Genomic DNA, 13932 nt, shown 5'->3' on the forward strand with positions numbered 1-13932 from the left:
GAAGAAAATAAGGCAAGGAACTAGGAGAAAGAGGGATAGGGGCAGGATGAATTGAACCAGGGTAGTCACTGAAGGACCACTGCAAAGGTGGCACACACATGAGATCCAAATGATGAGAAGAAGCAAGACATTTGAAAATCTTGGGAGGAAATGTTCTAGGCAGAAAGAACAGTATGTGCAAAGAGCCTGGGGTGGGATCAGGCTGGTGTTGAGATACAGAAAGAAGGTCAATGTATTTGAACGGTAGGGAGTCAGGGGGACGTAGGACTCTGATGAAAAAGAGAGATGCAGGACTGGATTATGCAGAGTGTGCAAAGCAGTCAGGATTTTATTTCAAATATGATGAGGAGGGTCTTTGAAGGGCTTTAAGGAGCTATTCGGGTCTGGGAGTGATAGCAGTTGCTTTCTATCTTTTTTTTTTTTTAATTCTTCTTTTTCTTTCTTATCATCACTACTTTCTGTTGGGGAAAGCCCTCCACCCATTCTGTTTCATCTCCAGAGCAGCCACTACTTGGAATCTAGATCATGAGTATTTTGAGTTTATGGAGACACCTGTTGACTCCATTTGACAGATGAGGAAATTGAGGTTCAGACTGCTGCACAGACTTGCTCGCAGCCTGCAGAGCCAGTTGGCCTCAGAGCTGGAGCCAAGGAGCTGAGTAACACCCAAGACCTGGGAGCGGCTCCCCAGTCAGCCGACTCCTTTGGCAAAACTCCTTGGCAAAAACAACCCCTGACATTTAAGTTACGGCTCCAGCTCCAGTAGGAGCTGATGTCAGAAGCAGGGAAGACCCAACAGCAAATCCGTTAATTAGAGCCTGGCTTCTCACTTCCTCTGTCAATTCTAATCATTTGTGGGAACCTAGGTCTCATTATGCGGCTAGAATGTGACAATTTCTCAAGTTTGAGTAAACTGCTTCGCAGTCCCAGCTGTCAACATTTGTACATAATGGCAGTTAGAGTTGGAAGGCTGGGGCGGGAGCGAGTCTCATTTAAGTTACCCAGTGACTACTCTGTGCAATCGAAATGTGAACCTGAGTCATGAAAGCAGACATTAATTTACTCTTTGGAGACTGGGGCGTTAGGTTCTGTTTGGGGTCTTTTAGCGGTGACACAAATGCAAAGAGTAAGAAATTGGCTGCTTTACATAAATACATATAAATTTTGAGTTACTTTATAAAAGAGAGTGTGTACAATCAGTCATGCTGCTATTGTTATTTCTACCACATTATTTTGGTTAAAATAATAGAAATTAGTTGCAGCGTCATCTAAAGACTTCTTTTAAGTCATATGTATTAAGTCAAACATATATGACTTTAAAAAGTCCCCAAACATGACTTGAGCCACATCTCTGGAAATTGCCTAGAAATGTTTTTTCCTTTCCTGTCAGGAGTTTGTATAGATCAAGTGTCAGAGGTATTGGTTTGATAACATTTATATGTTGCAGTATAATTAGTGCTGTAGGGTGAGTTAACACCTCTATCCAGTCACATAATTACCATTTCTTTTTTTGTGGTGAATTAAGATATAGTTTCTCTGCAACTTTGAAACTCATAACACAGTATCATTGTTGACTATAAATAACTACCTGTGCATTAGATCTCCATGACTTATCTGCAAGTTGTAAGTCTGTACACAACAACAAACATTTTTCCCAGTTCTCCTGCCACCTCCTCCTGCCAACCACCCTCCCGCACCCCCCTTACAGCTCCTGGTAACCACCACTCTCCTCTCTGTTTTATGGAGTTTGGCTTTTTTTAGATTCCATATAGATGTGAGATCACCCAGTATCTGTCTTTTTATGTCTGATTTATCTCATTAGCATAATGCCCTCAAGGTCCACTCAGGTGAATGTCCATGGATTTTTAACACTATAAACCTAACGCATGACTCTGACTTTGAACAGTAAAGAAAGCACTGTGTGACATAGGCTCAGTGCTTAACTTCTCTGTTTCTCAGTGTTTTCTTTTGAAATAAGGCCAACCACAGCAGACTGTTGTTAGAAACAGCATTTGCTGACAAAACCGCAGCGCTGCTGACACATTCAGCAAAGTGGAGCTCCAGGGAGCAGTCCGCCCCAGCAATGTTCAGTAGATGAAGATGACTCAGCCTGGGGTGGGGGTAGCAGAGGAGTAGGGGGTGGGGAGTCAGACCCTCCACTGAGAAATGCACATGGTGGGAAAAATCACTGCCAACCCTCCCTCCTTGTTTTTTCAGAAAAGAGACCAAAAATGCCCCAAGTTCATGCCCCTTCCCAAAGCTTCTAACCAGGTTTGACCTTGACAGGCAGGGCAGTAGAATGGTCATGAACTTGGGTCATAATACCAGCCTGGGTTCACACCACAGCTCTGCCACTCCCTAGCCGTGTGACTCTGAACTTGTCATGTTAATCCGCCAAAAGGCCTCAGTTTCCTCACCTATGAAGGGGGCATTTTCACACCCGGAGGATGTGATGAAGATCAAATGAGCATACAGTAATCTGCAAAGTGCTTGGAGTCGCACTCAGCATATAGCACACGTACTCTTAATGCCACGGAAGCCTTCGGGAAAGCCTGGGGCTCCTTATAGCTGCAGGTTCTGTGTTAACCTCTTCCAGTTTCTGAGCCCCAGAGCTCAGCTGTGGGGAAGGACCACTGAGCCCATGCCCTCCACCCCACGCATCCCCCGTCAGGATGGCCCGGGTGGGGCTTCACCTCCAGGATGTTGTATCGGGAGCTGTCGCAGTAGTCGCGGACGCCAATCTCTGTGCCCATGTACCAGCCGCTGAAGGGACACGCGCTGAACTCCAGGCCGCCGATCTCCAGGAGCATGTTGGACACAGCAGGGAGGCCGTACCACTTCAGTCCAAGGTCCTTGAACCACTCGAACCTGTGGAGAGCAGCATAGCCCAGCTCGCTGTGCGGCGGGAGCCTCAGGGGAACACACGTGGGCGGGATCTCCTTAGCCTGAGGATGCCGAAATGCCAGCGCCTGACTGGGGCTTACTACTTGGGAACCTGATTCCTGGGCTCACATCTGACCTGTGGAATCATGCCGCCATCCACATCAGAGGCCTGAGAATATGCACTTTCACATATTTCCCAGGTGATTTGCATGGACATCCAGGCCTGGGAACCACTGCCATGGGCTGCTATTTATCCCCTAAACTCACCTGGAAGGTGAATTCAGGAGAAAGTGAGCATCGGTGAGTTCCTTTTTTTTTTTTTTTTTTTAATTAACTTTTTGTTTTGTGTTAGGGTATAGCCAATTAACAATGTTGTGATAATTTCATGTGAACAGTGAAGAGACTCAGCCATATTTTTACATGTATCCATTCTCCCCCACACTCCCCTCCCATCCAGGCTGCCACATAACATTGAGCCGAGTTCCCTGTGCTACTCAGTAGGTCCTTGTTGGTTATCCATTTTAAATATAGAGCCGCTGAGTTCCTTCTAACCTCAGGGCGTTTGCAAGGCAGTTCCTTCCTGCTCTTTTCCTTCTGTGCCTGTCTAGCTCTTACTCACACTTTCATTCTCAGCTAAAATGCTGCTTAAAAAAAAAAAAAATAATAAATAAAATGCTGCTTACTCTGGAAGCCTTCTCTGATGCCGGATCTGGGTTGGGTCAGGCAGCTTTACGCCTCTAGGTACCATAACATTATTTTGCAATGCTCGATTGGAATTAAGTGATTTATTTGGGTAACCGATCTCCTCTTTGAGATTGAAAGCACCACGGAGGTGGGGACCAAGTCAGTGACAAAGGCCTGCACAATGCAAGACCCAGAGTGGGAATAATAAACAGTTTTGAATGACAAGTAAATGAATGAATGGAGGCCAAGTTTCACCAATGAAGCTGGTTGAGATCCTAGATACCCGGCAGTGTTGGGAGCCTTAGGACACTTGCTCCATCTCCAGGACCTGGACCAGGGTGGGGCAAGTAAGGCACTGGCTGTGGGTACAAAATTGAGGAGCACCAACAAACCCAGTAATCAAGATCAAATATTCTAAATTAATTCAGTGTCTTAAAAAAAAATTAACACAAAACCGCCATGATGAGCAAAACATCAAAACTTTACATAAAGACAGGATCCCACTCTGCACTTGTATACTTTACCTCACTAGCTTACCCTAATCTCAGCCTCGAACTGGTCCTTGTTTGAGAATTTTGATCCATTATGCATCATGGATTTAAAAAGCTAATCTTGATTTTTTAAAATTATATTAAAATACTATTTATTTGATGATTGATTTTTTTGGTGCTTCCTCCATCAATTTTGCTCCTGAGGCCAGGTCTTATCGTGGGGTTCTTTTACTCTCAAAAAGTGTAAATTCTATTTGTGTTGCTGGCCTCAGCCCTCACAGCCCCATCCCAACCCCAAACTACTTTTGAACTTGAGCGGCATCAGGTCACATAGTTTTTAATGGTTCCCTCTGTTTGAAATTTGCACCCCTAACAATACAGGAAGCGCTTCTGCTCTTTTGCCCTTTGTGTGTGTGTGTGCGTGTTGATCACGTCAGTCACGTCTGACTCTTTGTGACCCCATGGACTATAGACCACCAGGCTCCTCTGTCCATGCGATTCTCCAGGCAAGAACAACTGGAGTGGGTTGCTATTCCCTTCTCCAGCCCTTAGGGTTGGAAAATGGATTGGTCCAGGTTGATGGCTTAAAAGGAGTGGGGTAAAAAGGGACATTTTTAAAGAACTGAAGTATAGTCAATATATAATATTATATATTATAGTATGTAATGTGTACAATATAGTGAAAGACATATATATAATCACTATATAATCACTATAATATATAAGGTATACAATATAGTGATTCACAATTTTTAAAGGTTATATTCCATTTATAGTTGTTGTAAAATACTGGCTATATTGGGGCTTCCCTGGTGGCTCAGACAGTAAAGAATCTGCCTGCAATGTGGGAGACCTGGGTTCGATCCCTGGGTTGGAAAGATCCACTGGAGGAGGGCATGGCAACCCACTCCAGTATTCTTGCCTGGAGAATCCTGTGGACAGAGGAGCCTGGCGGGTTACAGTCCATGGGGTTGCAAAGAATTGGACAGACTGAGTGACTAAGCACAAAGCACTGGCTATATTCCCTATGTTGTACAGTATATTCTTATAGCTTACTTATTTTATCCATAATGGATTTTACCTATTTATCCCCTATCCCTCTATTGCCCCTCACCTCTTCCATCTCCCCACTGGGACCCCTAGTTTATTCTCTGTATCTGTATTCTCTATCTCCTTCTTTTTTGTTATATTCACTGCTGCTGCTGCTGCTAAGTCGCTTCAGTTGTGTCTGACTCTGTGCGACTCCATGGACTGCAGCGTACCAGGCTTCTCCGTTCATGGGATTCTCCAGGTTATATTCACTAGGTTGTTGTATTTTTTAGGTTCTACACCTAAGTGATATCATATAGTATTTGTCTTTCTCTATCTAACTTATCAGGGGGATTTTGATTCAGAAAATATGATGGTCCCTCAGCTGGTAAAGGAGGAATTACTAATCTTGAGAGAACCCGCCTTGCCTTGGCCCCATGGTGAGGATAGGACCTAGACCCCCTTTCAGCCTCTGTCTGGGCTGGAGAGACAGGAGGGGGCTCCGGGGTTGGGCAGAGAGGGGCACTGGGTAAACCACTCCCCCACCCTCCTCCTCCCCAAGCCAGGCCCTCTTACTTGGGGTGCCTGATGGGGACTTCCAGCACCAACTCTGGAGGGATCTGGAAAAGCTCTGGGTCATTGCCGTTTGCCTGGAGCAGGAGTGGCAGGACATCGAAGCGGCTTCGTGGGGGTTTCCAGCCCTGCTGTATGCAGATCTGCAAGCAGAGCCACCAGGTCAGACCACTGAGCCCCAGGCCCTCCAGACGCAACAGGGGTAAGGGGAGGGGCAAAGGTCCCAGGGCCTGCCCTCAGCGGCCCCTTCCTTCAGAGGCTCTGGGCCAGGCCACCTCCTACATGAAGTTCTCCCTGATATCATCGCGTAACTAGTACAACTTCCTGTGGTTCCACAGGACAGAAGACAAGCCCGCCCTCCGGCCCCTCACTTGGTGATGTTTTCTGGGCCTTCCCTGCCCTCTGGGAACTCCCGGAGCAAGGGTTGAACTGACACTTGCACTGGAAGTATTTGCACTCCGTGCCCTGAGTGCAAAGACACGAGGAAAATCTACCAAAGTGGATGAGGGCAGCTCTCTCAGAATGACCACAGAAAAATGCACCTGTTAGAGCAGCTATCCGCTGAAATATAAAGCCAGCCATGTAAGTAACTTAAAATTTTCTAGAAGACACATTTTAAAATGTATTAACAAAAACACCCCAAAACCCTAAAGCAAAACCAGGCAAAGATAAATTTAAATAATACATTCATTTGAAACAGTTTTAATTTCAATAATATTTAATTAGTTATTAATTATAGCATGATATTGATTATATAAATAGTAGTAGTAATTTATTAACACTATACTAAAACATTAATATAAAATATTAATAACAATCACATTAAATTAATATCTATATTATATCATTAATATTTATATAAAATATTAATGATATGTAAATATTATATAATATTGATAGCATATATAACTATACACTATAAGATTAATATTTTAATAGGGGCACAGTGGTAAAGAACCCACCTGCCAATGCAGGAGACAAAGAGTCAGACATGACTGAATGAGTATGTGCATGCAAGCGCACACGACGCACACACGCACACACACACACACACACACATGTGGTGTGGTTCAGTCACTAAGTTGTATCTGACTCTTCTGTGACCTCATGGACCATAGCCCATCAAGCTCCTTTGTCCATGGCATTTCCCAGGCAAGAATACTGAAGTGCGTTGCCATTTCCTTCTCTGGAGGATCTTCCCAACCCAGGAATCGAACCCGTGTTTCCTGCATTGGCAGACAGATTCTTGACCCCTGAGGGAAACCTTATTAACAGTATATTTGGCACTAAAATTAAATATGAAATATATGTATTAATCCAATAAAATATAAAAATATATAATTAAAACACCATTAACTGATTAATGATAAATAATTAATATTAATATATTTAAAGATATTTAACAAAATTAACTATGTGTTAATACAGTAAATGTATTAATTTATTAATAAATAGAAATAGATTAGTCCAATATTACCCACAACATTATTTTTCAGCAGGTAATCAAGATACAAATTACTAATGAGACCTTTTCACTCTTTTTTTGTTCTCCGTCTCAGAGACCGTGTACCTTACACTTAGGGCATGTTTCCTCTGGACTCACAACATTTCATGTGGTCACTGGTTTGGTGCGGCCAGTGGCTGCCATGCTGGGGCTTTCGAAAGTTACAGCTATGTGGTTATGTTTGGGGTGATTCCCTCTGCTGGGCTGGTAGACAGAGGAAGCACACAAGTGTGGGTTTAGGGGAGCATGTGGTATCAGTGAGGTTTCTGGGGACAGAAGGAGAGGAAGAGGCTGAGGCATGTCTGTTCTGGCCTCCACAAGGACAAGGTGAGCCAAGTATACAGTTAGAGCTCAGCCAGGTGGAGCAGAGAGTCTGGCTGAGCCTAAACGGCACAGGTGTGACTCCTGGTCACCTTGCTTACAACCCCCTCCCCAGGATAATAACATTTTAGTAAGAAAAGCTCCCTGAAAATAAAGTCAGCAGCCATGAGGGTGGGGGGCAGCCCCCTCACGGGGAAGGTACTGGGGTGGAGCATGAGGGTGGTTTGAGGGAAGAACAAGGATGAAGCAGAATGGCGGCTGAGTGGGTGACAAATAAAAGGGGAACCAGGCCTGTACGCCTGGGTGTTCCAGGCGTGGGGTCCGCCTATGATACTTCCTGTGGGCATAGATTCTGGAAGCTTCCAGGCCTTATCTGTGCTACCTGTGTACATCACCACCTGGAAGGAACCTGGATAGGGAGAAGGTGGGGTTCATGTTCCCAGTGGCTTATATGAACTGACTTGGGCTGCCAGCAGTAGTGGGGTGCTGGAGAGTCAAGTTCATCTGGAGAGGGGCTGTGTCGGTGGGCAGAATGTTGTACAGAGAAATGAATGAATGGATGAAGGGGATGAGGCTGACATATACCTCACTCAGAAAAGATGGCGCCAGGGACTCCCTGGTGGCTAGGACTTTGCACTCCCAATGCAGGAGGCTCGAGTTCAATCCCTGGTCAGGGAACTAGATCCTACATGCCTCAACTAAGAGTTTGCATGGCACAACTTAAGATTCCACATTGACTAAAAGACTCCACATGCAGCAACTAAGACCCAGTGTAGCCAAACAAATAAATATTTTTTAAAAAGAAAAGAAAAGATGCTAGATATGACTTCCACATATTAGTTCCCCTCCTCGTGGGGGAAGGCAGGAGATTTGGCCTGTACTTCTAGCTTTCCCTTTGCTATTGCAGTAGCGTTGGATAATGCATTTGGCCAGTCTGAGTGTGACTCACTCTACTCATCTGTGAAATGGGACAACAGTCCCCATCATGAGGGTTGGGTGACGTAACGACATGAAAACAACCAGCTGTAACAGAACCAGCTGGACTGGAGGCAGACAGACAGAGCGGGAGGCCTGGAGGTGAGTAAGCGGCACCTACTGCCTGCTCTCTCTGTGATGATATCAAACCAAGAAAAGTCTGTGGATAAAGAGTTTAGGGGATGAGAGTCTGGGTGGGGGAGGGGCGGGGGCGCCTACCTCCGTGAACTCCACGTTGGCTGGGTCCCCCAGGATGGAGCCGTCGGGCTGCTTGTAGCCAGCGTAGCGGATGAGTTGGGAGTTCCAAACGCGGAAGTCGTGCTTGCCGTCGGTCCTCTGGGGAAATATGGTGATCGCAGATCTGTGGTGGAGACAGGGGGACATTTGGCATCGGGGCTGGGCTTGCACTTCAGAGAAAGACTGAAAGAGGAGCTGCTCAGGTCAACAGTGCACAAGGCTCAGGGTGGATTCACATCTGCTCCGAGGCCCCCAGGGCCCATGGAGCAGCTGTTGGAAGGGGTGGGACTCTGCTCTGTCCCTCCACTGATCACTAGGTGAGAAAGGGCAGAGGAAGGGAAGCCCTGGGCCAGCTCGCAGAAGGAAACAAATGCCTCTCCAACTGGAGTCTTTTGAACAATCTTGACTTGGGCCATTTTTCCAGAAAGTTCTTTTGTACCAGGTAATCCTCAGGGGGAGAAAAAAATCATCAGGCTCTGTCTCCTCTTAAGAACTCACCACTGATTCCCAGTTTCAGTCTTTCTTTTACCACCATCATTATTGCCCCAGTTGCTCACCCCCTCTACAGATTTATGATTAATAGGAGATCAACTTTCATTTGTACTGATACTTATTTATTTAAAAAAAGTAGACTGCCCCTGGCCTCACTCACCCAAACAGGCAACTGTGAGACCCTATATTATCATCAAACTGTAGAAAGATGTTGTTGCCTGCAGAAGGCACCTCACTGGAGCCCTGCCCTCTTTTTGTTAAAAGGGAGATCAGCAGTTTGGAGAGATGTTCATGATGCCTTATTCTCTTTGGCACCATCAGAAAGATTGAAAAAAAGGAGAGTAACTTTTTCACAAAGTGATTCAATGTAGGGACTTCCCTGGTGGTCCAGTGGTTAAGATTCCGTGTGCCCAAAGCAGGGGGCCCAGGTTCAATCCCTGATCAGGGAACTAGATGCCACATGCCACAACTGAGAGCCAGTGTGGCCACACACACACACACACAAAAGGGTGGTTCAATGTTATCTCTTGCCAGGAGCTCTTGTTACCTGGACTTATCAGTTCCATCCATGGACCAAACCCGAGGCTACGGAAGCCACGTCCTGGCTTATGTCAACATGGGGGTGACATCACAGGTCCACCTCCATGCTCATAGATCTGCTCCCATTCATATCTTGCCCTGGAGCCCTGCCTTGGCTGGAGTCCTTTTCTGCTGTCATGTACCTGATTTCAAGGCCCAACTCAAATCTGCCTTCTTCACACAGCATCGCCTGTCTTATCTGGTTCCCAGGGCCTCCTCTGTGAGCACATTTAGATCTTGCTATCTGCACAAGATCGTTATCACATTTAATTCTGCAGGGAGTGGTGTGTCACACCTTGGGGGAATCTGGAACCCAGGCTGAAGGTGAAGTCACAGAGGGCCAAAGACGCTCTTAAGAATCTCTTGGCAAGGGTGCCGTATTGTAGATGAACACAGACTGAGTCAAATTGTCAGCATTTCCCTCCAGTGTTAAAACACATGGCTGTTTGGCTGAGCAGCAGATAACACGTGTTTGTGTGTGTTTGTTTACATATTTTAAAAGTATGTTTAGAAACTCCAGAATGACATGCAGTGGGATGGGATGCTTACGCTGTGCAAGAATGAGCCCGGAGGGAGACACGGGACAGCTTCACACCTCCTGTCTCCCAAGTCTCCTGAGCTTGTCATGAAATGGCAAGTCAAATGCCCCGTCTTGTTTAAATTTCATCTCTCTCCCTCTCTTCTTCCCTCTCTTATTTTAGATTATTTCTATATATGGCATACATTCTCTTATGGCCTCTCATTGTGTCCGGATGTGTAGTTTAAAACTTGTTAAAAAAAAATCAGCTGAATATTTCATCAATAGAAGGTCTCATTTAGACCTCCACCAACAGAAAATTGAAAAAAGTAAAGGTGCACTGCCCGGCCTGATGACCCCCATCCCAAATCACTCCATCACAGCATCATTTGAAAACTTTCAAAAATAACTCACAAGCTCCTTGAGGCTAAGACCTTGGCTAGGCCATGCTTTAACGCTTAGGATATGCAGTTGAAGGGGGTTCTTTGTTGTTCTCTGAGGGGCAAGGTCTTTTCAGAAAAAGATCTGAATGCTAATTTCCCCAGCAGGCCTTAAATGACAGGCTCTTTTCTCACTGGTGGGCTCAGGTGGTAAACACAATTTCCTTCTCAAGGAAGAGACATGTCCAAGAAAAACCATGCTTAATGCCAATAAGCCACTTCATGGATGAGCTCAGCACAGCCCAAGGGCTTGTGGGAATATCTTTGCAGTGGTCCTGTGCAGCCCCAAGGTGAAGCTGGTCTTCAGCTGCTGGGAACAGATGCAGGGGCAGGACCGAGGAAGTATGATTAACAAGTGTCACCGCCTGTCTGTGGGGCCTCAGCTGTTCCTTCTCAGCTGCTCCTCTCCCAGCTGAGACTTGCTAGCATGGAAGCCACTAGCTCACATCAGCGCCTGTCTGCTTTGGCCTGCACCCTGCAGCTTTGTTCTTGGTGGGAGGTCAGAGAAGTCCCAGATGTGGCTCAGCTTGGTGAAACCAGAAATGGTGGTCCCCATGGCACAGGGAAGAGACGTTGCATTTGAAACCCCGGAAACCTCGGAGGCGGCTCCAGGCAACAGAGGAGGTGCTGGTGAAAGCGGGTCACCACCAGCAAGGGGGTTTTCTTCTTCCTGGGAATCTGAAACATCTCATCCTGCTTCCTCTAGAGGTTGATATTAAACTGTGGGATGAACATGATTGTGGTTGCTATACTGCAAACCACAGGGGTGTCTGTGTCTCTCGGGAGAGAAGGCAGGTGGAGGTCAGAATGAGGAGGCCAGGCCACCTCTCCCCACGTGGCGCTGGCCCTGAGGAAAGAGGGGGAGCAATTCCATGGCAGGGGAGCCAGCTCCAGACTCAAGGGTCAACACCATGGGGACGTCAGATTCCCTTTCCCCAAGCTGGTTGGCTCACCTGAGGTTCCCTTTGTTGGTGGCATACTTGATGTGGTTACAGATGTAGTTGAACATCCCATGAGCAGTGGTACAGTCTCGGGCATCAAACACCTGTAAGGGGTACAATGTGGGAACGATCGCCTCCTCTTTCCCTGTTCAGCCCTGCCCAGCGCAGCCCTCCCATTGGAGAAGAGCCCAGAGCCCACCCTAGCTGCTGCCCCATAGGGGTAGTGAGCATTTCATTACTGAGCCCCCACCCTGTGTTTATCTTTTTATATTCTAATAACCATGGCTAATCAAACCAGGAAGAAATCCCCTAAAAGTAGGCATGGGGTGTAAGTGACCATGGGAAAGGAATGCTGAGCAGAGGAGTGACTCGTAATGGGCTGCCTGTATCTCCCGTGAGGTTGCTAGGGATTAGGGACTTTGTCACCTTGCCAACAAAAGTCTGTACAGTCAAAGCTATGGTTTTTCCAGTAGTCATGTATGGGTGTGAGAACCGGACCATAAAGAAGGCTGAGGGCTGAAGAATCGGTGCTTTGAAATTGTGGTGCTCAAGGGACTCTTAAGAGTCCCTTGGACAGCAAGGAGATCAAACCAGTCAATCCTAAAAGAAATTAACCCTGGACATTCATTGGAAGGACTGATGCTGAAGCTGAAGCTCCAGTACTTTGGCCACCTATTGAGAACAGATGACTCATTGGAAAAGACTGTGATGCTGGGAAAGATTGAGGGCAAGAGGAAAAGGGGGCAGCAGAGGATAAGATGGTTGGATGGCATCATCAACTCAATGGACATGAGTCTGAGCAAACTCCAGGAGATAATGAAAGATAGGTGAGCTTGGCATGCTGCAGTCCATGGGGTTGCAAAGAATCATACAAGACTTAGTGACTGAACAACAGCAATAGGGACTTAAAAATAAAACAAACACAAATCAGACAAACTCCCCCTGAGACTGATAACTAATCTATTTCCAATTTACAACTATTCTCCAAGGGAAAAAAAATCATACCAGGAGATGCAGAATCTAATGCTTTCAGGGAGTAAGCAAATAACGTAAATAAGGAAAGAGAGTAGGTGTAAGACAAAAGGGAGGAATGGGGTCTGTGGTAAACTGGAGAGTATAAGCCCTACCTAGAGATGTCAAATTCAGTTTTTAAAAAAGATTGCTTTGGCTGAATAAAACAAGACTACAAGCCAGATGTGGTCATGATCTGAGAATCTGGGACCCCGTGATGACCATGTGATAGCTCACCATGGCCACCAAGGGCCCTCAGTAGAAGCTGACCCCTTTTAAAGCTCATTTCCCCCGCACCGGTGCCCACCAAGGGGCTCTTCACAGTATCTGAGCCTGACTGCCCACCTGCAGCTTGGACCACTGGATCCTGCCAACACAGCGGGAGGCATTCCGCCAGGCGTGTTTGGCCCCGTAGATGAGCTCTGTGTCCTTGAGCTGGTAGGTGCTGGTGGTTTCGATTTCTTTGTTCACCTCTTCCAGCCTCTCCATGTGGGCTTTGGAGCCGAACCTGAGGGAAGAGGGAAGGGACACAGGAGCATTACTTTCTCTCCTCAGTTAGAGGCTGGTAGAAGGAGTGAGCTATTACAGGAGGCCAGCAGCCACGGAGAGTCTGAACTGATATCCGGACATGATAGTTTGTGCATAAAGCAGAGGCCAGCAAATTCAAGTGCCTTCAAAGGCCCAAACATGGGACTAAACTGGCTGGGCGGGGACTGTGGCCAACAGGCCAGCCCGAGACTAGGCCCCAGAGGGCAGCCTCAACTCTGTTCCAGGCTGCTGTTGTCTGATCGGGGGCGGTACTGCCAGGTCTTCTTTCAAGAGAAACTGGGCATCTGATTTTTAAAGGGAACTCTTCTCATTTCTAAACAAAAATTTAAATTCGTTTTTAAATAAATTCACTTTGAGAAAGTTAAAAAAAATTCTTATGGAAAGTTGCAGGCTACACAAAAGGTGTAGAAAATAATATAATGAACATCTGTGTCCCAAGCCTGGGAAATCATTAATAAACAAGAAAATATTTTATAATTCCTTGGGGACTACTCCTTACCATAGCTCACTTTCTTTCCAGAAGTGGTTGCTATTTTGAATGTGGCATTTAGCAGTCTCATGCTTTTGTCTAGATTTTTGCCATTTGAGCATTTGGTTGACCAAAAAGTTTGCTCAGGTTTTCTGATGTTATGGGAAAATGAATAAACTTTCTGGCCAGCCCAATATATATCTCCCTAAATCATGTATAGTGTTATTTTTTATGAAT

General features: G+C 46.1%; 1 protein-coding gene across 8 annotated transcripts in view; it reads right to left on the reverse strand.

Moving 5' to 3' along the window:
- NOS1 (nitric oxide synthase 1) overlaps positions 1-13932 on the reverse strand; it is a 196462-nt gene that overhangs the window by 44917 nt on the left and 137613 nt on the right. For all 8 annotated transcript variants that reach the window (XM_070386107.1, XM_005888305.2, XM_070386103.1 and 5 more), the window contains exons 6-10: positions 13023-13185; positions 11679-11770; positions 8680-8821; positions 5664-5803; positions 2694-2868 (exon numbers count right to left, since the gene is read on the reverse strand). In XM_070386107.1, coding sequence (XP_070242208.1) covers positions 2694-2868; positions 5664-5803; positions 8680-8821; positions 11679-11770; positions 13023-13185 — 712 coding nt within the window. The remainder of the gene's footprint in view (positions 1-2693; positions 2869-5663; positions 5804-8679; positions 8822-11678; positions 11771-13022; positions 13186-13932) is intronic.

Source organism: Bos mutus, chromosome 17, assembly GCF_027580195.1.
Source record: "Bos mutus isolate GX-2022 chromosome 17, NWIPB_WYAK_1.1, whole genome shotgun sequence".
Lineage (NCBI taxonomy): Eukaryota > Metazoa > Chordata > Mammalia > Artiodactyla > Bovidae > Bos > Bos mutus.